Source organism: Sebastes fasciatus, chromosome 9, assembly GCF_043250625.1.
Source record: "Sebastes fasciatus isolate fSebFas1 chromosome 9, fSebFas1.pri, whole genome shotgun sequence".
NCBI classification, from domain to species: domain Eukaryota; kingdom Metazoa; phylum Chordata; class Actinopteri; order Perciformes; family Sebastidae; genus Sebastes; species Sebastes fasciatus.
In genome coordinates, this window is record NC_133803.1 from 28,913,028 (window position 1) to 28,936,569 (window position 23,542).

Below are 23,542 nucleotides of genomic sequence, written 5' to 3' on the forward strand. Positions count from 1 at the left end.
CCCAGCACCTACTTACAGTATATCCCTGTGGGCCCACCACATACGGCTACATATCTAGACTATCAGACTATGCATGAGAAGTGCATTATTTTCACTGTCTGTATTGGTGTTTTGGTTCCGGGGCTCTGCACAGAGCTGACACCCACCCCGCCCGCTCTCATCCTCGGCTCTCTGAAGTGGCAGGAATGAACAGACACAATATAAAAGAAAGAGATATACAATTTTCTTCTTCATTGCCTTTAATATAAATAGATCATTGAACATTATAAGGACCCCAGAGACATTGTATGTACGCATACTGTATCTACATAGCACACACTGTAAAAAACCTTCTCATTGCCGTTCTGTTGCTACGGCAACAGCTTTGGTCCAAGTTTACTTCCTGTCAGCTATTGCGTTAACAAACATTGCAACAGGAAATACAAAGAGCCCATGTTTATGTTGTCAAGTTTGAAAAGGTCTATAGTATGATTGTATACACGTTCAATACAAAATGATGGCATATAAAAAATATCAGGAAACTAATATCTTAATATCTCTATTTACATCTCAATATTATCTTATATAATGTTTTTTTATTAACATTTCAGAGTTCAAGGCTACATAAGAAGGCACAGGAGGCGGTGATGAAATGGTTTGATGCACAGAGACTAAAGTTTTTGTTCCAGAGTTGTGGTTTGATTGATTATCGATTTATTATTATTTTTGTTTGTTTAAAGTCAAGCCTGTTTTACCAACACACATTGGTACCAAATAAGTGTCACAAACAGTTGTGGTATACAGTATTTGAACAGACTATACATTTATCGTACAGTCACCAGTACCTCTTGCTTTGTGGTAAACAAAATAAATATGTCCAACACTGTGTGCAAAGCTTCTTTCCTCTTCTACATACATGTGTGTCCCGAGTATTTTTTTTTTTATAGATTACAGATTTGTTGGAAGATACAAAGTTTGCATAAAAAACACAAAAACAGACACCAATCTTGATGATAGAGCAAATAAACAAGTATAAATCATCCCGCAGCTAGGGGTGAAATGACTGAATTGTATTGGTCCACCTTAGTTTTAGCTGCGTTCCCTTTTGCAATGATGCTCTCGTTTTGTCTTATAAATCCAGCGCACCCCTTTCCTTTACAGCGCTGTGCTTTCGCCCTGCTCGGTGGGTCAGGGACGGCCGTTCGATGTGGGAGAATCCACTCGTGGGAACTCTTCCCGACACTGGCTGGCCCTTGCTGGGCGTAATTCCTCTGCAGTGGTGCACCACGACCGGCGCTTTACAACACCCCTTGCCCGGACCTCGCCGCTTAGTGCTCACTGTGCCCTCTCTCCCTGCAGAGAGAGACGGAGAGCGTCAGGGGTCTGCAGCGATGTCGGCAACCCACCTGACCCGTCTTGGAACACGGACCCCGTCTCGTTTACCATGCTTTGTAGGTGTGACTTTTTTGCTCTGTCATCACCAATCATATATTTACAACCAATTTGTTTATGATTAAATTGTTTATCAAAGGACAAAAATGTTCATAGATCTAACCTCTTAATTTTGCTCTCAAAGTGCAACAGATTGATCCATTTAACTTTAAAATGTACAATTTTGTTTTAGCAGCCCTACTTCTGGAATGTAATGTAAGTCACATATGTCTCTCTCAGCTGTCGACCTCCAAATAAGGCACAAAACACCACCATGACAATATTCAGGAAATTACATAAAAAGGCAGGGGACCGACCGTTGGGCTTTTCTGTAAAACCACATAAAAGAGGAACCGTCGAGTCAGTCGGTAACGCCCTCTTCCTGAAGGCAGAGCGTTCTATATCCCTGCCCACGTTTGAAATGTTATAGTTCACAGACATAAACATGGTGATCAATCCTTCAAGTTAATTAAAAAGGGAAGGTTCACCGTTTTTCTGAGGCAGAAGTTTCATAAGGAATGAGGTGTGGACAATCTTTATCGCTGCTCTGAGCTGCTCCAGTGAAGACTGGAGACTGCTGGCTTCATTTTTGGTTTGATTTCCATTTGTTATCTTCATACAAAAGAGCCTGGGGGAACAAAGAAGAAAGGGAAGACATGATGAGTGAAAGAAACGACAAAGTGATGCAATAGACAGATATTTATGTTATCGACTTATCGTACGATATATCGACATGACCTCAATCATTTTTGCTCACCTCGATATTGCCTGTTGTGTTTACATAAGAACGTCATCAATATGATGCCAGAATAAACAAGCAGGGTTTCCCTTATAGGATTATAGGCTCAGTTTTTACACAGTGCCTAAGCCAAATGAATGGAAAAAGCTATGTGGAGACATGTTTTGCTGTCATTTCTAGTAGCGCTGCTTCTGTCCCCTCCTTTGTTCCCTGTGTCGGAGTTTCACACACACACACAGCGACAGTGAACCAGGTGAAGTGAAGATAACGTCGCTAAAAAGTGTTTCTCCCGATGGCTTACTGACCAGAAAGTTTGGATGGACTTGGTTTCAAAGCCGCACTCCACAGCTACAGTGTGGCAATACAAATTGTGCCAAATGTTTATTATTTATTCACGTGAAATTTGTATTAACAAGAGTCAATTTTTTTTTATTGTTTTGATTGAGTGGTTTTATTTTATTTATGTTTTATTAATTTAGAACAGTTTAATATTTCCAATGTCTGAATATTCTAAGGAATTAAAAGTTCATTGCTCTTTGAAAGGGTGTACTTGCATCAGTGCCATAAAATGGTCTTAAAATGACAATAATATCGTTTATCGCATCCAACAAAAGTAGTTACTCGTAGTAGTAGTTATCGTGACGGACCTAGTGGTGATCCTTTTCTGTGATTTTAAGATTAAATTAGCTTGATTTTGAAGTGGCTTTTCAGTGATTCAGAGACGTTATTTTACCTGTCACAAACTGTAGGATCAGTCAAATGATGAACTGGTGAGGACCTCACAACCCAACAAGCCACACATGTTCCTGTCCACATGTTTGTATTGTAGTCTGTGAGATCAGTGTCCAGCTGATGGCTTTGTGTCTCCAGGGGTTAGTAGGAGTTGGCTGCCAGGTTTGTTTATCTTGTTTTCTCCTGTTTATTTAAGTTATGGAGGCAAACTATTGTATTTTTGTTTTGTTAGGTTACACTCTAGTTACCTTCCTAGTTAGATTTGCTTTGTTTGTTATGTTGGCCTTTGCCTACACTGACATAAATCTATTCTAAAACACATTATAAATAAACACCTCAGTTGTTAAATCTAAGTTAAATGTCTCTGTGGCTGCTTGGGACTTTTTCATGTTGTGTCTCGGCCACACCCTTGGACAAGGCGTAACAATAGTCTTGCTTAATTAAGCATCTATTTAACTGCTGTGGGCGAGACAGTCGACCTGACATTACAGCGTTGTGTTATAGACGTGTGCCTGTCTATCAGTATCAGTGTTGCGTCACCTTGCTCTCCAGCACTCGGCTGTGGTTGGAGCTGCTGAGCTCCTCCAGAGTTTCTGCTGAAGGTCCGTTGAGGGTTTCAGGAAGCAGGAGGCCCAGGCAGCCTGCAGACAGACCGCTCAGACAGAACACAGTGAAAGGCATGGAGGTGTGGAAAGCCCGCTGTAACACACACACAGAAACAATGACATCAGAAATACAAAGTCTGTCTGTGTTTCCTGAGGAAAGAGTAAACACAAATGTTCTGTACAATAAACTATATTGTAAGATTTTTTTTGTAAATCCAAGATTCATAGAACATAACCTAAAAGTTCTAAAATAAGTGATTACTGTTTATAAATTTCAATTGTACCCTACCTGGAAATGACCTACAGTAGAGGGGTTGAAGTCACCTAAACCACCACTAGGTGTCACTATAGCTAAACGTTTGAGTTACACCAGCTTCCCACATGGGTTACCTGAGGTGAAAGGTCACAGAGTTCAGTTTAACTCTGCTCGAGGGGAGATTTCTGCTGTTATGATGGTAACATATTTCACCACGTGTGCTAAAAAGTGTCATATATGTCAGAGACGCAGGGTTCCTGACCAATCCACAGCAATCATGTATTAACTAATTAGACCTCTACATTAATAAGTCATGAAGTAGGCAGGTCCATGGTGCACATGTAAATTATACTTCAACAAAAAAAGCACAAACACAAGTTATGAATGTATTTTAAAGACTTATTTCCTCTCTAGTTTTATGTAGGTTAATACTTTTTTTTTTTTGTCATGTCGAGCGAGTTACAACATGAATGGTGGAGTAGTATTTCCACTTTATATAATGAAGTGAATTGTGCCGTTAATGTTTCAGCGTCCTGAAATTATTCATGTGTAAACACTGGTCAAAGTCTGAGGGACTCGGTTTGTTTTCCCTGACTGAAGTCTCACTTTTTGTTTTTACTTTTGTCTGCAGGTAACCTGATCAGTTCTTCTAGGTTTCAGTTCTCCTAATACACAACACAGCAGTGTCTTACTGTCCCATTTACTATTTGGGTGTAACAGTACACAACAATCACGGTTTGGTACGTTTTTGGTACAGCAAAGAAAATGTGGAGAATACATTTTTTTTTTTTATTTATTGTGAAAATGATAAACATTCAACAGTTGCTCATTTGCCATAATTCAATTGTTGCCAATTGAGCTTGATTAACCCTGCGAACAGGGTTAAACCAACAAGCATGCTAGAGCTGACAACAACTGGTGTGCTGCCAAAACTTTCCGGTAAAACTTGCACTCAAGAGTTTCTCTTCCGTGTGTGAGAGTAGTAGACATAAATAGATGTTTGTGTCACAGGGCACACCAAACTGAACGCCCTGTACCGAGCAGTTTGATACGAATACACGTACCGTTACACCCTTACTACCTATATACTCAACTTGCTGGCTCGCTGCTATTAACCAAACCATTGTCACTTTACCTCATAACTTCGTCTTTAATTGCTCCTCTATAGTTCCTATTTTTACTCCTATTATTATATACCTCATATTTTTATTTATTAATTTAATTGTTTTACTTCCCTATTTATCTGTACTTATTTCTGTCTTAAAAAATGAGCCATCATATGCTAAAGCAATCAGTATCCCCTGAGCTATAACAAATAGTCTTCCAGTGTTTTCTCTTCTTTGGAACAAAAAAAAAATCACTACTCATTCCTTCTGGCTCCTAATAAAAAGTCAATGAAAGTCACTGATTCCTGAATGCCCCTTTAAATTCACTTCTATAGAGAATGGGAGGAAGTGCTTGCTGGTGTTGGCTCATGTTTTGCGTATTATGTGTAAACAATATGTAAAACAAACAAACAAACACACCCTTACCATGGAAGGAACAAACGGGGCAAGGATCCCTCCAACTCTGCACGACATGGAACAAACTCCCAGACCAGCGTTCCTGAAACACACATGCGAAAAGAAATCATTAAAAACAAGCATACTAATTCAACTTCAGGCAGTGTGATGACGTGTGTGAATAATTCTAACTGTGTGTGGTTAGTTCACCTGATAACTGTTGGGTAGAGTTCAGAGGTGTAGACGTAGGCGATGTTGAACGCTGCACTGACCATCAGTTTTCCCAGAAGCGCCAACGACGTAACGCTCAGCAACGTCCCTGCAAACACAAATGAGAGAGTTAGAAGCTACAAAAGTACTGAAAGCTGAACACACAATCGTCTTTCTCTCTGGTATCCTGTACAGACACGAGTTGAGTCTCACAACACATGCTTGTTTGAGAGGGAGAAGGGGAGTCGGGCGCACTTTGGCCCGACTCCAGAGATGGTCCATCTCGGGTGCAGCACGGTACAACTCAGCGTGTTAAAACTGGTAATGGAAATGCAAATCAGCGCGGTATGGTTTGGCTTGACGCAGCCAAAAGTGCCACTAGACATGCCCTAAAAGATTTGGATGGTTCAAGAGGATCATCAGTTCCCTGTCAAAGACTTGTTGCTTTAAAATGCCTGAGGAAATAACAAGCCACATAATCTCACAGTAATACTGTCACATTGTGATGAGACTGCAGGTTTGAAGACGGCAAGCTGACAGAGCTGGTTGTGCAATGTGAGACCAGCTTCAGAGAACAGCTAGTTTGAGTCATTAGACATTTGAACTGTTCAGGATCCGTTGGATTTGTTTCCACCCACATTTATGACCACTACAATTGTGTTCAGACGTGTATTTTTTCTGTATAAGTGTGTGTCACTGTCTGACCTGTGTTTTCCGGAATGAACATGGTGCAGAAGCAGGCGCAGCCAGCCAGACACAGGAAACTGGCCATGCTTTTCCTCCTCCCAGCCCTGTGAATTTCAAGACACACAACAAGTCATCAGTAGAGGCTTCAACCAGGAAACCTCACTGCATTATCTGCCTCAAGATTTTAACACTTTCTTAAGCCAAACAAGGAAACACAGCTGATGGAAATATCTACAAGTACAAATCTGCAGATTAAGAAGAAGAACTGCAGAAAGTTAATAATTAAGGGACATAAAGTCCAATGCTGGTTAGGTAAAGCAGGAAACAGACTGTTATTATAGCAATGCTTCATGTTAAAACAGTGACCGTGTGGTGGTAGCTTGTCGCTAAAGAGGCTAAATAATGCTATTTTTTGTCAAAGAAAAACTGTCATGGCCATTTTCAAAGGGGTCTCTTGACCTCTGACCTCAAGATATGTGAATGAAAACGGATTCTATGGGTACCCACGAGTCTCCCCTTTACAGACATGCCCACTTTATGATAATCACATGCAGTTTGGGGGAAGTCATAGTCAAGTCAGCAAACTGACAGCTGTTGTTGCCTGTTGGGCTGCAGTTTGACATGTTATGATTTGAGCATATTTTTTTTATGCTAAATGCAGTACCTGTGAGGGTTTCTGGACAATATCTGTCATTGTTTTGTGTTGTTAATTGATTTTTAATAATAAATATATACATATAGCAGCATATTTGCCCACTCCCATGTGGATAAGAGTATTAAATACTTGACAAATCTCCCTTTAAGGTACATTTTGAACAGATAAAAAAATGTGTGATTCATTTGCGATTAATCACAATTAACTATGGACAATCATACGATTAATTGCGATTCAATATTTTAATCGATTGACAGCCCTACTTTCAATACTTAAGTATCTAAATTAATTTTCTGATACTAAATGTACTTAAATACAGTAAATATCAAACACTTTAAGACTTTTTCTCAAGTAATATTCTAATAGGTGACTTTAACTTCTACTAAAGTTATTTTCTGGTTAGATATCTGTACTTCTACTCAAGTGTGGCTTTCAGGTACTTCATCCACCACTGCTAAATAGTGTGTATTATTGCGCATGTGCGTCTCACCAGTGTTTGTTTATGAAGTATATGCAGAGCGGGTAGGCGGGCAGCTCCACCAGGCCATACATGGCTACGTTAACAAAACGGTTTCCAGACGTCTCGCTGGCCCCCAGAGTCAGACCGTAGTACAGCAGACTGCATGCATACCTGCAAAACACACACAGCAGGTAAATGGCTCGGATAATGAACACAGAAACAGGTTTAAAAAGTGACTGAAAGTTGCATCTGCAGGGGTTTTGTTTTTTGTAATATCCTATTCGTTTATGGTAATAACTTAGATCTGCAGCATACTTTGCTGCTCCTTGACATTTCCTGCAGTGGAACTCGTTTACTGTAAACTGTGCAGCAGAAAACACTCCAACTATTCTAAGTGTAGGAATATCTAGAGTACAATCACACTAACCTGACCTACTCTTCTAATGTAGTGTTAAGTCTAAGTCTGTAATGCTTACTGAACAGAAAACCAAACCAAACTGTTCAATAGATAAATGTTGAGGTCCAAAGTCTGCTTTTGATCTGTAGCAGCTGTGATGATGAAATTAAGTGTAAAAACAGGCCAGAGGGCCAAAAAGAAATACTAATTGGGTTACCTGACAGCGATCTTTATGATATCTGATCACTGCGGCATGGTGCCGACAACAAACCACAGCGGTTTGAAACAAATCATCATCTGTCCGCTTAAACTTTTTTTTATTAGCATTTATTACAATATATAGAAGCAAACATTCTGATAATTCCTACAGTTGATTTCAACAGTGTGTAACCTCAGACAGGCTTGGAGGATGGAATATGCTAGGGCAGCTTTGGGCAACAGCAGCTTGTGCATTTTGTTCTTCTTCTGTGGTGGTGGTACACTCACCAGACATACATGAGCACCATAGTCCTCAGACGGAGGACTGGATGGATCACCAGCTGCAGGATACCCGCACCCCGGTTACCGGCTTTAGCAGCACGGACACGTTTCAACCTCAGGTTGTTGGCCGCGTTGCCGTTCCTCACCGCCATGTAGCGCAGAACCTATAAAGACGAGACGAGCGGTAGTGAACGTCGTTTTAAAAACGATACACAAGTCAGGAGTTTCAGATTAACGTTGCATGATACTGTAAACTGCTGGAGAGTAAAAAAAGTGACTCCAATATGCGTTGCTCTCTCCTACTGATCCAAGCTAAATATGCAGTATTTTTGGGATTACATTTGTGACAAGCCTCAGCACTGTACACTGCAACGCACCCAGGCATCGCATTGGTGTTAGTATATTTTACCTCTTCAGCTTGCTCCGTATGACCCTGAGAATACAGCCAACGAGGAGACTCTGGAAGAGTTCTAGAGGAAAGAAGACCAGTGGAGAGATTATTATTGGCACAAATGTTTTTCTGGATATTGATTTTGAAAAAGTGGGGGCTTTATCAGATTCAAGGAATATACTTTAACGTCAGCATAGTTGCATTTTATTTACATTCTTTAAACTCCTGCATTGCCTTGAAACGGGTGCTGATCAAACATTACACGATATTTAATCCATTTCATTTGTGTGTTTTAGGAGTCATACCCTGCTTCTATTTGTTTTGGTTTTATGTGGATGTGGGCGGTGAGTCATCTCTCTGAGGTTTGTACTCACAAAGACAACAGGAACATCAGGATACCGGACGAGTTGGCCACCGTGGCCAGGCTCCTCCACGGCCGGATAAAGTAGCCCAGAGCTCCAAACAGAGCGATGCCGATCGCAAAAGCCATGCTGGTCAACGTCCCTGAAGTAGGAAGTAAAATAAAAACTCAATCCAACAGTGAAGGAACAGCAGGGTCATTTAGTGGTAAGAGTGACCAACCTGTAATGGAAAAATCACAGGTTTGAACCCTGAAAGAGCCACATGGCCTGTTCAAGCTTTAAATCGTCCCATTTCAAAAGCTATAACCAGAAAACATTCAGTATGTTACCTGATATATATCGAAAACAAATGATCAGCTAAATTGGCAGCAGGTAAAAACCAAGATATCATATAGAGTGATGATAGGATTGTTTTGGTGTTTTCGTACCAGTCATGGCCCAGTAGGGCTTGCCCACATACTCCTGAGTGAGAACGAAGCAGACGAGGCCGATGCCGCCGTTCATTATCCCCACCAGGAGACGAGACACGGCGAAGACCTCATAGCTGGGTGCAAAGGCGGTCACATAACCGAAGATAATCTCAAAAAACAGACCTGGAAGAAAGAGAAAGAGACGAGGAGAATGAGGAGGGGCAGAGTGCAGCATGTAGCATGAATGCACTTATTCAAAGGGTTCTGTCTAGTCGTGGTTTGCGGTTTTCCTCACCTGTCAAGTAAACAGGTCTCCTGCCAATCCTGTCGGAGAGCGGCCCAAGGACGATGTTCCCGATAAGAAGCCCGGCGAAGAACAGAGATCCAGCGAGACTGACCTTATAGGCCTGCTGCTTGATAAGAAACCACTGCGGGAACACAGAGACAGTCATTCTAAACTTTATTTCTGGACTTCACTGACACAAACTCAGAGGCCTTGGCTGGGTAAAAGTGATAATGCATATGAACTCTGGCTTCCTCACCTCCGTCACTATGGAGTCGATGTCCTCTGTAAAGGTGACGTGTTGCTGGAGGAGCTCCTGCGTGCTTGATGGGACACCGTCCTGCTGCTCGATGCGGTACTCTGGCGTAGATCCAACCAGAACGATCAGCATGGCCTGACAGGCCATATACACCTGAAACACACAGATCACAACAGTACCAACCTGCTGAGAGACAGCTCTACTAGAAGTTTTCCAACCCCACAATAAATAATAAAAAATAAATAATAAAAAAATATGCATTCTGTGATTCCTCTCAAATATGTGAAAATGCTTTTAACGGTTGGTTTTAATAACAGCTCAAAGTAGAGCTTTTTTCCATTGTTTTTTTTTTCTTAGTGGGAACATTAAAGTGTTAAGTAAGGTTTATTATGCAGGACTTTTACTCAGAGTGTAGTATGCTACTACTGCTATTGCTTAACTTCAGTTAAGGATCTGAATTCTTCTTCCATAACTGGACTTTAATCAGGATTTAGACCAACTAAGGACAACAAAAAACACCTATGCAGCAGTTTAAGGCGAGTTGGCAGCTCCTCAATGCAGGCTGAGACGGACTTCACTTGCTTATTTATTTATAGATAGATAGATAGATAGATAGATAGATAGTAACTTTATTGATCACGAGGGAAATTCAAGTTTCCAGCATCACAGTTCCATAGTGCAAAACATGTTAGTAAAAAGGCAGTAAAAAAAGTTAGTAGTGCAAAGTACAAAAAAATATACCAGATATAAAAATTACAAGGAGATGAAGAAAACTGTTAAAACTGAATCAGGACTATTAAAAAGTGAATATCGTGCAGAAGAGACTGTTAAAAGTGAGTATAGTGCAGGGTAACTCCAGTAGCTTAGTCTATGAAAGTGCACTGTGTGCATTATTATCTGTATATTTACTCTCTATTTATCTATCTATCTATACCAGACTCACATCATGTGTTCAGGGTAACATCGTGGAAACCTTTCGTTATTTAGTTAAGGTGAGGTTTAACAACTATTAGCTCAGGAGCTTAGGAGGGTTAGCTCAACCATAAGGGAAGCTTAGACAAACTCCATTTGAATATGTCAATATTTAAGATTAAATAAGATATATGGTGACAATACATCCCAAGTGGGAAATAACTTATATTAGTTTATGAACACTTGGGTTGTTGCGATAAATTCGGCACACTTTTAACGTGCCTATCTGACTTATTTCCTTTCAATAAATGTAAACAATGTTGACATGTTTCGCAGAGCCTGAGAGCCACGTAGCGATGACGTCACGTTACGTTAGATATAACTGTTATTGCAGACAACTTCCCGCGGTTCTTGCTTGTTTCTCATTTATAAAACATATATTTTCAAGTTCACTAACCTGTGTCAGAGCAAGAGCAGCCACCGCCCGCTTCTGGTAGGGTCCAAACTCTCCGACAACTTGAAAAGCTTCTTCTAAATCCATTCCCGGTAGAGCGACCAGGCGACGGCGGCTCTGTGGTTTACTGGCGTCATAGCGTCATCACCAGAGAGGAAGGACATGTGAGAGAGAGTGATCCGCGCTCACTTCCGGCTTCGCTTCACTAACGGGCGTCCATTTGTTACTAACGTGAAAGGTGAAATCACAAGTGTCGCGGAGTCACAAGAGATGTGAGAGTGTAATCCGCGTTCACTTCCGGCTTCGCTTCACTCCGGGCGTCCATTTGTTACTCGTGTGAAACGTGAAAATCACAAGTGTCGCGGAAAAATAAAATAAAATGAGATATGGATAAAACAACATGGAGAGAAAAATAAATAAGAAAGAAAGAAAAATAAATAAATAAGCAAATAAATAAAATATGTCGCAAAGTCACAAGAGATGTGAGAGTGTTAGGGTCAGTGTTTACTCCTCTACTTCATGTTTTTTTTTTTTTTTTTTTACATTTATCCTTTGATATTGCAATATATTGCAATATATTGTTTTTTATTTGTTTGTTTGTTTTATTGACACAACAAACATTAATTACTTCTTTATTGTTTTCTTCCATTTACATGCATGTTCCTTTTTAAATATCTATATATTGTAATTTGCTTAATGAATTGTATATGTGTATATATGGTTTTTTTTATTTATGTTTTTTTTATTTGTATTTATTATTGAATTGACGCTTTGGCAATATTGTTCATCTGACAGTCATGCCAATAAAGCAAATTGAATTGAATTGGATTGAGTGTAATCCGCGTTCATTTCCGGCTTCGCTTCACTCCGGGTGTCCATTTGTTAAGAGCGAGAGAAATAAGATATTCCTTTATTAGTCCCACAGTGGGGAAATGTGCAGTGTACAGCAGTAAAGGGGATATAGTGCAAAAACAAGATGCATCAGCTAACACAGTAAAAAAAAGAGCTAAACAAAGTGTAACAAAATATGAACCATTTAAATAGAAGGAAGTATGAAATTAGGAGCAGTATATACAGTATTTACAATAAATAAAAAAACAGACTATTAACAAAATTGCACATGTGGAAAATGATATTGCACAGTGAGAATGAAATGAATGAATGAAATTACACCTGAAAATATCAGGTTATTGTCAACCTGCGATAGCGCTCCTTCACACACTTTTGGGTGGAGCAGCCTGTCGCTGAAGGAGCTCTCTAGTGCTGAGATGGTGTCCTGCATGGGGGTGGGAGTCATTCTCCATCATGGAAGACAGCTTAGCCATCATCCTCCTCTCTCCCACCACCTCCACTGTGTCGAGGGGGCATTCCCTTCCCGATCACTCCGTCTAGTGTCTTCCTCTCCGCAGCCGAGACGCTGCTGCCCCAGCAGACCACTCCGTCAAAAATGTCTGATGCCATCATCATCGTCATAAAAGGTCTTCAGGAGTGCCCCCTGCACTCCAGAAGACTTCAGTCTCCTTAGCTCATGTGAAATGACAAGTACAGTCTGTATAGCGGCATCACAGATTCATTTATTAGGCACTTTATAAAGACAAATCCAAACTTTCAAATGCTAACTAAAATAAATAAAAATCAGTGGCATCAAAAGTTGATTTTCCCTTATCTTTACCTTATCCACACAATAGGGAACGTAAGTAAATGAGGACAAAAAAACAAAAACATGAATGAAGACAGTGCATAACAAATACGATAACTTCAAGCAGATTGGTCCAGGTGATTTATGCTATACATAAATGGCTTTGACATTAAACCCTGAACATACACTTAAAGTCATCTGTCATCTTTTAACATTCTTTACTTATCATAAAAACATGTGTATGTGATATGTGTACACAAAGTGCATTCAATTGATTTCAAACTTCTTCAGCTATTGATTGAAGCTAGATAAAAACATAGACAGCTTTCCAGAGATGAATTATTATAAGCAATTCTGCTTCCGAGTCCATCAACACTTAAGAGTCATACAGTGCCTCATAGCAGTCTGGCAAGTGCACGAAACTATTCAGAGTCACTGACAAGCAATTATCAGCACTGTGTTTTCAAAAAAAAAAAAAAAAGCCATTCATTTAGCTGAAATAAAAACTGAAGCCGTATTGCTGTTTCACAGCTGGGTGGTAATTTAAAATTTCATACTTTTAGTATATTGTTTGGATGTGGGATTGTCATAATACTATGAATTGCATGCTGAAATGTTACTGATTTGATACTGAATGGTAGTTATTGTGTTGTTGAATCCATTCATCTTCCCTTCTTACCAAACTCGTATTTAGATTTGTTCCATAAGCGCCCAGCTCCCACTAGCAACACATATATATACACATGGGTTTTTCTGCAACTACAACTTATTTGTTTACAAATAATTTTCATGAACCACATTTCTGAGTCCTTCCTGCGACACTGAACAAATGAGTTAAAGTTGTATTCAAAGCTAAACACACAGGTGAGCACATGGACGACAGGTTGGTGACCCTCAAGATCAAGAAAAACAAGGTGAAGATCACCTTTTCTTCTGAAGTATTTATTTTGTGTCATTACCATACAGCTTAGTAATTGTATATTTTGAACTACATTTAAAAAATTACTTAATATTACGGTTGAATTCATGTATATTAGATGCTAAGAGTCAAAGCTAACATAGAAGACCTGCAATATTAGCACAAATGTCATTTACATTAGACATTAGAATGGCAATATATGTCATAAAAAAATTTAAAAAAAAATTGTGTATGAAGATTGAAATCTATGGTTACTGTCGAAATTGTTCAGGTTGTTATTTAAAAAAAAATGTTTTTGTATCAATATTTACAATGATGAACAAAGCTTGATGAAAATTAATTTTAAAAATATTTATTGATTAATATATCCGAATGTTATTGTAAAGTTGCGGTAAGGACATTTAGTATAAGAACAAAGTGATAAAAACTATTAAAAAAAAACATGTTACAGATTAAAATCTTAACAACTATATGCAATTGTGTGTACGTCTTTACGTGTAGACCTTTTGGAAACTGGCCAGAAATGTTGGTAATTTGATTAAATTCACTTCTGGTGATTAAATAAGGCTTTTTTTTGGTATGGTTTCTTATCACACATATTCAAAGCTGCTTCACTCGCATCATCAATCTGAGAATCATATTAACTTATTTACACTGCAAAAGACTCACTGAGAATATCATATATCTGTTAATATAAGTTTAATTTTCTCTGATGGTTAAAATTCAGAGATTTTTTTTTTTTTAAATTTAGGAGAGTCAAAAGTGATTTTAAGTTGCAGAAACACCCACAAACATACATACATACATACATACATACATACACACACACACACACACACACACACACACACACACACACACACAGGTGGCTGTTTGAAAAAAAAAAAAAAAAAGAATACAATCATATTTTCATGCTGTTCTAAAAAAACAACTTTGTTGTTTTTTTAGAACAGCATGAAATGCATTCTGCTGCAAGTAACAGACGGTGATGCACAAAGCTGAATGCTAAAAAAATACACAAAAAATGTACATGTTTGCAGAAATAGTCGTCTGAGGACTATTTGAGCTCCTCAACTTCATGCTGACTTTGGGTCTTGTAGGTTAGCCTGAAGTGGTACGGTCTCAGATGGATTAATTGCACTGCCACTAAGAGGAGCAGTTGTCTCTCCATTTCCATGTGCAAGATCAGTGATGTTGATGCCTCGATTCTTGAAGGTGCCTTTCTTCTTTTTCCATGCCACACCCACACACAGCCCCAGCCCCAGTCTGAGTCACTGATGCACACAGCTAAATGCTAAAAAAAATACACAAAAAATGTGCATGTCATGTATGCAGAGATAGAAGTCTGAGGCCTGTTTGAGCTCTTCAACTTCATGCAGTTTCTTTTTCGTCTGACTTTGGGTCTTGTGGGGTATCCTTAAGTGGTACGGTCTCAGATGGATTAGTTGCAATGCCCGTAGTAGGAGAAGTTTGCTGTCCATTTCCATGTGTAGAATCAGTGATGTTGGTTCCTCGATTCTTGAAGGGGCCTTTCTTCTTTATCCATGCCACACCAGCACCCACAACCCCAGCTAAGAAGAGTAAACCAACAAAAACACCTCCCCCAATTGCACCACTGTTGTCTGTCTTAATAGGCTCCTTGTAGAGCGGGTTGGGTTCTGGGTCACTTTCTTCCTCGCTGACTGGGTTCTTCATCCTGCAGGTGAAGGTCTTCACACCTGAGTCATCCTTCCTGGTGATGTTGATGTCCTTCCCAGACACCTTCCACTCTCCATCTCCCTTCTTCCAGCTGTAGGTGATGGGTTCAGCATCGGTGGTGTCTGAGTCACAGGTTAAACTACAATTCTTAGAATCAGCTGTGCAAGTCAATGGTCTCACCACTACTTTGAGCTTCTGGACCTTCTTGATAAATTTAGCGTGATAGCTCTCACTCTGGACTCTGTCGTTGATCCCCACTGAATACACACCATCGTCGTTTTTGCTCATGTTGTTGATGATCAGCTGTCCAGTCTCTGTGGTGAGGTTTGCTCGTCCTTGAATTCTGGGGTAATAACCCAGAGGAACCACATCTTTTACCCACTCGGCCAGCAGATTACCGTTGAACTTCCACAAGATGTTAATGATGGGAGTCGTATAAGCAGGCCTCACTTCTAACGTTAGACTGTCGCCATCCTCGAAGTACATCTTAGTTACGGTATCCTCGGTTACAGCGACGTTCAGCACCGCCATCAACAACACACACAACCCGGTCAGTTTACCCATCATGTCCACGGATCAATTCACCACGAGAAAAGGGAGGATATCAACCTTCATGAAAGTAAGAAATGGACGGTTCTTCGGCAGTGCGTCCACACCCTTCCTGCCTTCTGCTTCTGCTCTGGCGGTTGAAAGCAATGGAACAAAATGTCACCGTGCAAGACTCAAACCGAGTTATTGCGCATGCGCTGTAAGAATCTGGCTGCACTCCGTGGAAATTGAGCCAATCACAACGCACGACCGCAGCTTGAGTTACACTGCGCATGTGCATTATCTCACAAACCTCTAGCCCCGTGTTGTCCCTACCTCCTCACATAGGCCTTGACGAGGACCCGCGAGGACCCCGGAAGAGGTTTTTTTTAGGTGCAGTAAAGAAAAAGCACAAAAAATTCCCATTGCATCATGTACTCATTATTATTACTCATTATTATTACTCATTATTATTACTCATTATGCAGAATGATTACAGGGAAACCTGCTTTATATATATATATATATATATATATATATATATAATATATATTTAATATATATATTATATCATATATACAGTATATATATATATAATATATAATAGATAATAATTAATAATAATTATGCACCTTAAACTCAATTATATATATAATATAATATATATGATATACATATATCATATATATATTATATATATAATATATATATGTAATACATAATATATATATATTATATATGATATATATATGTAATATATATATATATTATATATATGTAATATATATAAATATTATATATGATATAATATATATAAATATTATATATTATATGATATATATATTATATATATATATTACATATATATAATATATATGTAATATATATATAATATATAATACATATATAATATATATAGGAAGAGGATATATATATAATATATATATATTATGTATAATATATATATATTATATACTATATATATATATATAATTTTAAGCCATATATAAAGTAGGTTTAAGCCCTATATAAAGTAGGTTTCCCTATATAATATATATAATATAATATTTAATATATATATATATATTGTATTATATATATTATTTATATATATATATAATATATAAATAATTTTAAGCCATATATAAAGTAGGTCTAGTTAAAATGAGCTCCACCTTAACCAGCTGCAATATGAACACATTAATGCATCAATAATTATAATCCAATAATATAATAAACATTATTTTGAAATGGGCAATTCTGCATAAAGCGTACTTTTACTTTTGGTAAAAAAATAAAAAAACTTTACACTGCAGTATTACTTAAGTAAAATATTTGAATACTTCTTCCACGACTGACTACCATTTATTCAACGATCATACATTATTTATAATCCACTAGTTACACGTGTGTATTGCATACAGGCAATAACGTTAGACAGCTACATAACGTCACATCCTGAATGACTTCCCTCAGGAAGTCACTCGCTTTGAGAAGCTTGGAAACGAAAATATATATATAGAATATATAGAACATAAATAAAAAACAGAAACAACAGAAAGGATACTTACTTTTCTTGATAAAATTATACAGCTGGATATTAATTGGGATATGAAAGTCATTTCTTTTGACAGGCAGATTTTCGGACACAGTTTTCTGGACCGTATTTGATTGGGGAGACATTATTCACCGTTACACCTAGAAACCGAAAGTAAAGAGGGTATTTTCCCTATTGCGCTTGCGCTCAGAGTTTAACATATTTTTAAACTAATGTGATACAGGGTGTACCCTAGTAACACCCATATGACGGTCAGTGTTGGTTTAATTATTTAACTGCATATATATTTAAAAAAAAAAAATAAAGTTTAGAGGGCTGATTTCTTAGCCTAAAAAAATTGAAAAGGAGGCGTTGGTTTAATTATTTAACTGCATATATATATATATATATATATACATATATATATATATATATATATATATATATATATATATATATATATAAAAAAGTTTTAGATCATGGGAGAGAAAAAGTGGCCAAACATACGTGGAGTTGGCAAGAGACCTGTCAACTCACTTTAAGCGGTGGTTACCCGCCGTTGACGTCACTACTTTTGATGGTCTGTGTGACTTAATGATTTTGGAGCAGTTTAAAAATTATCTTCCGGATCGTATTGCAACATACATTACAGAACGGAAAAGCACTACTGCGGCTGAGGCTGCTGTGTCCGCTGATGAGTATGTGTTGCTTCATAAGAGCAGTTTCAAAGAACGCTCTGTGGCAAATTTAAGATTCAAGATTCAAGATGTTTATTGTCACGCCGGTTATACAAGTACAATCGTGTGAAATGCTTTTTGCTGGGAAGCTCCATTAAAAATAATGTTATATTACAATTATAAAAGGAAATACATTGTACAAGGCTTATTAAGAACATATACATATCAGGAAGTATGAATGTACATATACAGTATATACATATATGTAGACGATGCTGAAATGTTGGTAATTTGATTACATTCACTTCTGGTGATTAAATCAACCTTTTCTTTGGTATGGTTTCTTATCAGATATATTCAAAGCTGCTTCACTCACATTATCAATATGTCTGATTGACTTATTTACATTCTCAGGCACACTGCAAAGACTCACTGAGAATATCATATATCTGTTAATATAAGTTTAGTTTTCTCTGATGGGTAAAATTCATAGATTTTTTTTTTTTCATTTAGGAGAGTCAAAAGTGATTTTAGTTGCAGAAACACCCAAATACATACATACATATATACATATACACACAGGTGGCTGTTTTTAAAAAAAAGAAATAAAATACAATCATGTTTTCATGCTGTTCTAAAAAATAACTTTGTTGTTATGAAAATCCCTCTGCTGCAAGTAACAGTCGATGATGCACACAGCTGACTGCTAAAAAATGCACAAAAAAATTAACATGTTTGTACATGTCATGTATGCAGAAATAGAAGTCTGAGGCCCTTTTGAGCTCCTCAACTTCATGCAGTTTCTATGGCGTCTGACTTTGTGTCTTGAGGGTTATCCTGAAGTGGTACATGTAACGTTCTCATATATTGCACTGTCACTAGGATGAGCAGTAGGCTGTACATCTCCATTTCCATGTGCAGGATCAGGGATGTTGGTGCCTTGATTCTTGAAGGGGCCTATCTTCTTTACCACACCCAAACCACAGCCACAGCCCCAGCTAAGACGACCAAAACACCAAAAGCTCCCCCAACTACAGCACCACTGTTGTCTGGCTTAACTTCCTTGTAGAGCGGGTTGGGTTCTGGGTCACTTTCTTCCTGGCTGACTGGGTTCTCCATCCTGCAGGTGAAGTTCTTCACACCTGAGTCATCGATGCTGGTGATGTTGATGTCCTTCCCCGACACCTTCCACTCTCCATCTCCCTTCTTCCAGCTGTAGGTGATGGGTTCAGCCTCGGTGGTTTTTGCTTCACAGGAGAAATTACAACTCTCAGACTCAGCTCCACAAGTCCATGTCCTTAGAGCTACTTTGGGCTTCTGGACCTTGTTGATCATTTTAGCTTGATAGCTCTCACTCTGGACTCTGTCGTTGATCCCCACTGAATACACGCCCTCGTCGTCTTTCTTCATCTTGTTGATGATCAGCTGTCCAGTCTCTATGGTGAGGTTTGCTCGTCCTTCAATTCTGGGGTAATAACCCAGAGGAACCACATCTTTTACCCACTCGGCCTGCAGATTACCGTTGAACTTCCACAAGATGTTAATGATGGGAGTCGTATAAGCAGGCCTCACTTCTAACGTTAGACTGTCGCCATCCTCGAAGTACATCGTAGTTACGGTATCCTCGGTTACAGCGACGTTCAGCACTGCCAACAACACACACAACCCGGTCAGTTTACCCATCATGTCCCCGGATTAATACACCACGGGAAGGATATCGAGCTTCATTGTCAGCAAAAACAACTTTTTCTAGCTCGCCACCCTTCAGCAGTGCGTACACACCTTGCCTTCCTTCCTTCCTGCCTTCTGCTCTGGCTGTTGAAGCAACGGAAATAAATGTCACCGTGCAAGACCAGGACCAAGTCTTTGTTCATACAGCCCTAAATCTCATCAAGTATATAAAACCAACATATTTTTTTATTTTAGCACTGTGAACCTTTATACATCCATCATTCTTGCCTCGCTTTTTCTTTTTTTGTCACATTTTACATATTTTTAAATAGTATTTTTAAAATATTTTTATTGCCATTTTTTCTATTCTATATTTTATGTCTATACACCAAAGCAAATTCCTTGTATGTGAAAACCTACTTGGCAGATCTGAAGAATGCTCCCCACAGTCTAAGCTCAACTTAATCAGTTAGAAATTACTGTAAATGCGTCACTTGACCACGTGTGAATAATGACGCTGTGAGTGCTTCTCTTTAAAAAAAAAAAAATGTTTCACCAAATCTTTAGTTCCTTATTTTGGACATGATTTTGGACATGATTAAATCCTATTCCATCTCTTAGAATAAAGGAAGTGTATATCACTGTACACATTTTATCTACTGGAATTAATAATTGACGGAAAGTATACAACAAGTATAAATGTCGAGACCATTATGGCAATAAAACACAGTTTCGTTACACAGTATCTTAACATTTAGAAGACAAAAAAGATTAAAAACATAAGACAGAGTTGGACAGTAAAGATATTGTTTAAGAAGAATACATTAAAAACTGTTCTTTAGTTCTGAGAGCGGAGTGGTAGTCTGGATTTATGAGGTGTTGAGGCTTCGCTTTCTGATGCTTTCTGCCTGGCGTGGTTCTTTGTGTCTTTCTTACCGCCCTTCTTTTGCTGGAAAAGGGAAATAATCAGAATATAGAATCATTGTTATCAATACACAGTAAAATGTGCTGAAAGTTGGGTGAGCGTTCATTGCTGTTAATTTACAGCAGGATTTCAACAGTATTAACCTGTTATTGCTTAAACCAGTGCTTTACTGTTAATACAAAAGAAAACCTGTTAAATTACGCTCATAGGCCGTTTTTTAACTGAACTATAATGCATTCTTAAAAAACATCACTTTACTGCTGATCAACTGTCTAAAGTATCATCAGTAACAGTTTCATGCAGTATTGTTTTAATTCTGGGACCTGATCTGCACATGTGAGGCTTGTACATTGTACATGATTGTAAAATCAGTGAATTAGCTTTATTGTTCTTCACTCACATGTTGTTCTGGTTTACATTCTGTGCTTGTAGCAGCTAGAGACAGACATTTTGGGAAAAGTGTCAACAAGTCTATTATAGCCTTTTTCCTAACAAGTGCCTTTAATTGTATTTAGTGTGAGTATTCCTGTCTGTAACCTGCTAAGTCTATTCATCTAGGCAAAAAATAATGTTTATTAAAATGTATGTAAAAAATACAACCTAAATAGTGCGTTAAAACAAATCAGTAAGATAATGTAAAAGAAAGGTGAAAAACAGCTATATAATGTATCTTTAAACAGTAAATTAACTGTAAAATACTGTGAAATTAATTAAAAAAAAACAGTATTTTTCATTGACAGTACAAAGCTGTAAATTTCAGCGACAGTATAATAATGTTAATTTTACAGTAACATAAAGGCAACCTGCTGCCAGCTCTTTACTGTTATTTTACTGGGAAATTCTTAACAGTGTAGGGATGAGCTTAGTTAGCTGGGTTTGTCTTTAGATAGCGGGGAAAGTCTAAACCAGGGGTGCACACACTTTTTCAGCATGCGAGCTACTTATAAAATGACCAAGTCAAAATGATCTACCTACTATAAAAATGCAAAACATATATTTATTTATAAATATATTGAGTATTCTTTATATGTACAATATATGTTGGTGTACCTTGCATAACTGCATGAACCCATATTGTACAATATAACTCTGTACATTTTTTGTCATTACCTTACTCTGATGACTTGCACTGAATGGAATCAGCCAGGGATGCATAGTCCGGACAGTAGCTGCTGATAGCCAGCCTCAAGCACACTTCCAAATGATCATCAGTCAAGGTGGAACGGTATTTGGACTTAATAATCTTCATGTGGGAAAAGGCTGACTCGCATAAATAAGTGGAGCCGAATAATGCAGTCAAGGAGGTAGCACATTTCCTCATGTTGGGGTACTTTTCCTCTGTGAGTAAGTTCCAGAACTGTCCATGAGCCCTGGACTTAAGCTGAATGTCAGCTTGTAGTGTCAAAATCTCATCCTCCACTCCAGATGAGTTCAGGTGAAACAGTGTTGCAATTTTTGATGCAAGTGAATCAACCTCAGCATCTTCCCGAAAAGGGTAGCACATGAATGTAGCGACTGGCTCCAGTAAAACAACGTCTTGAAAGCGTCTGTCAAACTCTGACAGACAGTTCTCAATCTGCTCTGATAGGCTGACGTCTATTTTTTAATTTTTAATTTTTTTTTTTTTTTTTTTTTTTTTTTTTTTAATGCCATGCAATCTACCCACACTACCTTTGCGATCGACCGGTAGATCGCGATCGACGTATTGGGCACCCCAGGTCTAAACCGTGTTGAGGAGTATTCCTCTTTGAGCGCGTAAAGAGTAAACATCGTGGTGTCTGCCTGGTGCGGTTGTGTGCGTAACGGTGGAGAGCTAAAACCTCATTTTAATCAACACAACAAAATTATATTGGTCTCTATGTGCAGCTGGCTGAGAGACCAGAGGTCAGGGACCGTCAACAAAGTGCAACGCCGAAAAGAGAAAAATATTCATTAGCTTCAGTATAATACAGTGTAGTACCACCAACATCACTTCACACATCAATGATCTCCTCATAGTTGTACTACAACACTTAGTTTGGAAAAATATGCTTTTGCATAATTTTTGTGAATTTTTAATGGGAAAAATATTCAATAACTTCACTTTTATAAAGTGTAGTGCCACCAACATGTCTTAATTAGTTTAATAAGTATAATCAGGAAGAGACCATCGATGTGTGAAGTGATTTTGGTGGTACTACACTGTATAATACTGAAGTTATTGAATATTTTTCTCTTTTCGGCTTTGCACTTTGTAGACGGTCCCTGACGGTCTCTCAGCCGGCTGCACATAGAGACCAATGTTATGTGTTATGTGTTGATTAAAATGAGGTTGTAGCTCGTTGTCTACCTCACTACGGATAGAAAGAGCCGTTGTTTGTGTTTAACAATGTTTTGGTTATGAGTTATTGATCCAGGAAGTTTGAATCTGTCAATATCTTTCCAACTTTATCGAAGTACATCATCTAGGGGTACTCCGTACATCAGCAATGTGTGGAAAGTCAGGAATGATTGGAAGAAGTGCTCTATGAACTAACTCGAGGGAACGAGATGCCTAACTCGAGGCGAGGGAACGAGATAATTAACTCGAGGGAACGAGTTACTAACTCGAGGGAACGAGATAACCTGCTCGAGGGAACGAGATAATTAACTCGAGGGAACGAGTTACTAACTCGAGGGAACGAGATAATTAACTCGAGGGAACGAGATAACTAACTCGAGGGAACGAGTTACTAACTCGAGGGAACGAGATGCCTAACTCGAGG

At 38.4% G+C, this 23,542-nt stretch overlaps 3 protein-coding genes across 3 annotated transcripts; all 3 read right to left on the bottom strand.

Annotated features, from left to right (window-relative positions):
• Positions 1-221: 221 nt before the first annotated feature.
• Positions 222-11,366, bottom strand: slc22a15 (solute carrier family 22 member 15). The gene is made up of 14 exons (XM_074647076.1): positions 11,208-11,366; positions 9,839-9,991; positions 9,592-9,724; positions 9,315-9,479; positions 8,899-9,028; positions 8,543-8,603; positions 8,140-8,297; positions 7,287-7,427; positions 6,160-6,245; positions 5,455-5,563; positions 5,275-5,347; positions 3,422-3,580; positions 1,899-2,038; positions 222-1,332 (listed from the first exon to the last, which is right to left on the bottom strand). Exons 1-13 carry the CDS (start codon positions 11,289-11,291, stop codon positions 1,994-1,996), a joined length of 1,497 nt encoding a protein of 498 aa, XP_074503177.1. The 5' UTR covers positions 11,292-11,366; the 3' UTR covers positions 222-1,332; positions 1,899-1,993.
• A 3,640-nt stretch (positions 11,367-15,006) lies between these two features.
• On the bottom strand, positions 15,007-16,172 carry LOC141774416 (SLAM family member 9-like). Its single transcript, XM_074647077.1, has one exon. It carries the CDS (start codon positions 16,025-16,027, stop codon positions 15,134-15,136), a length of 894 nt encoding a protein of 297 aa, XP_074503178.1. The 5' UTR covers positions 16,028-16,172; the 3' UTR covers positions 15,007-15,133.
• Positions 16,173-18,475: 2,303 nt separating this feature from the next.
• On the bottom strand, positions 18,476-20,027 carry LOC141774417 (CD48 antigen-like). The gene has a single exon (XM_074647078.1). It carries the CDS (start codon positions 19,886-19,888, stop codon positions 19,169-19,171), a length of 720 nt encoding a protein of 239 aa, XP_074503179.1. The 5' UTR covers positions 19,889-20,027; the 3' UTR covers positions 18,476-19,168.
• Between the last annotated feature and the right edge of the window lie 3,515 nt (positions 20,028-23,542).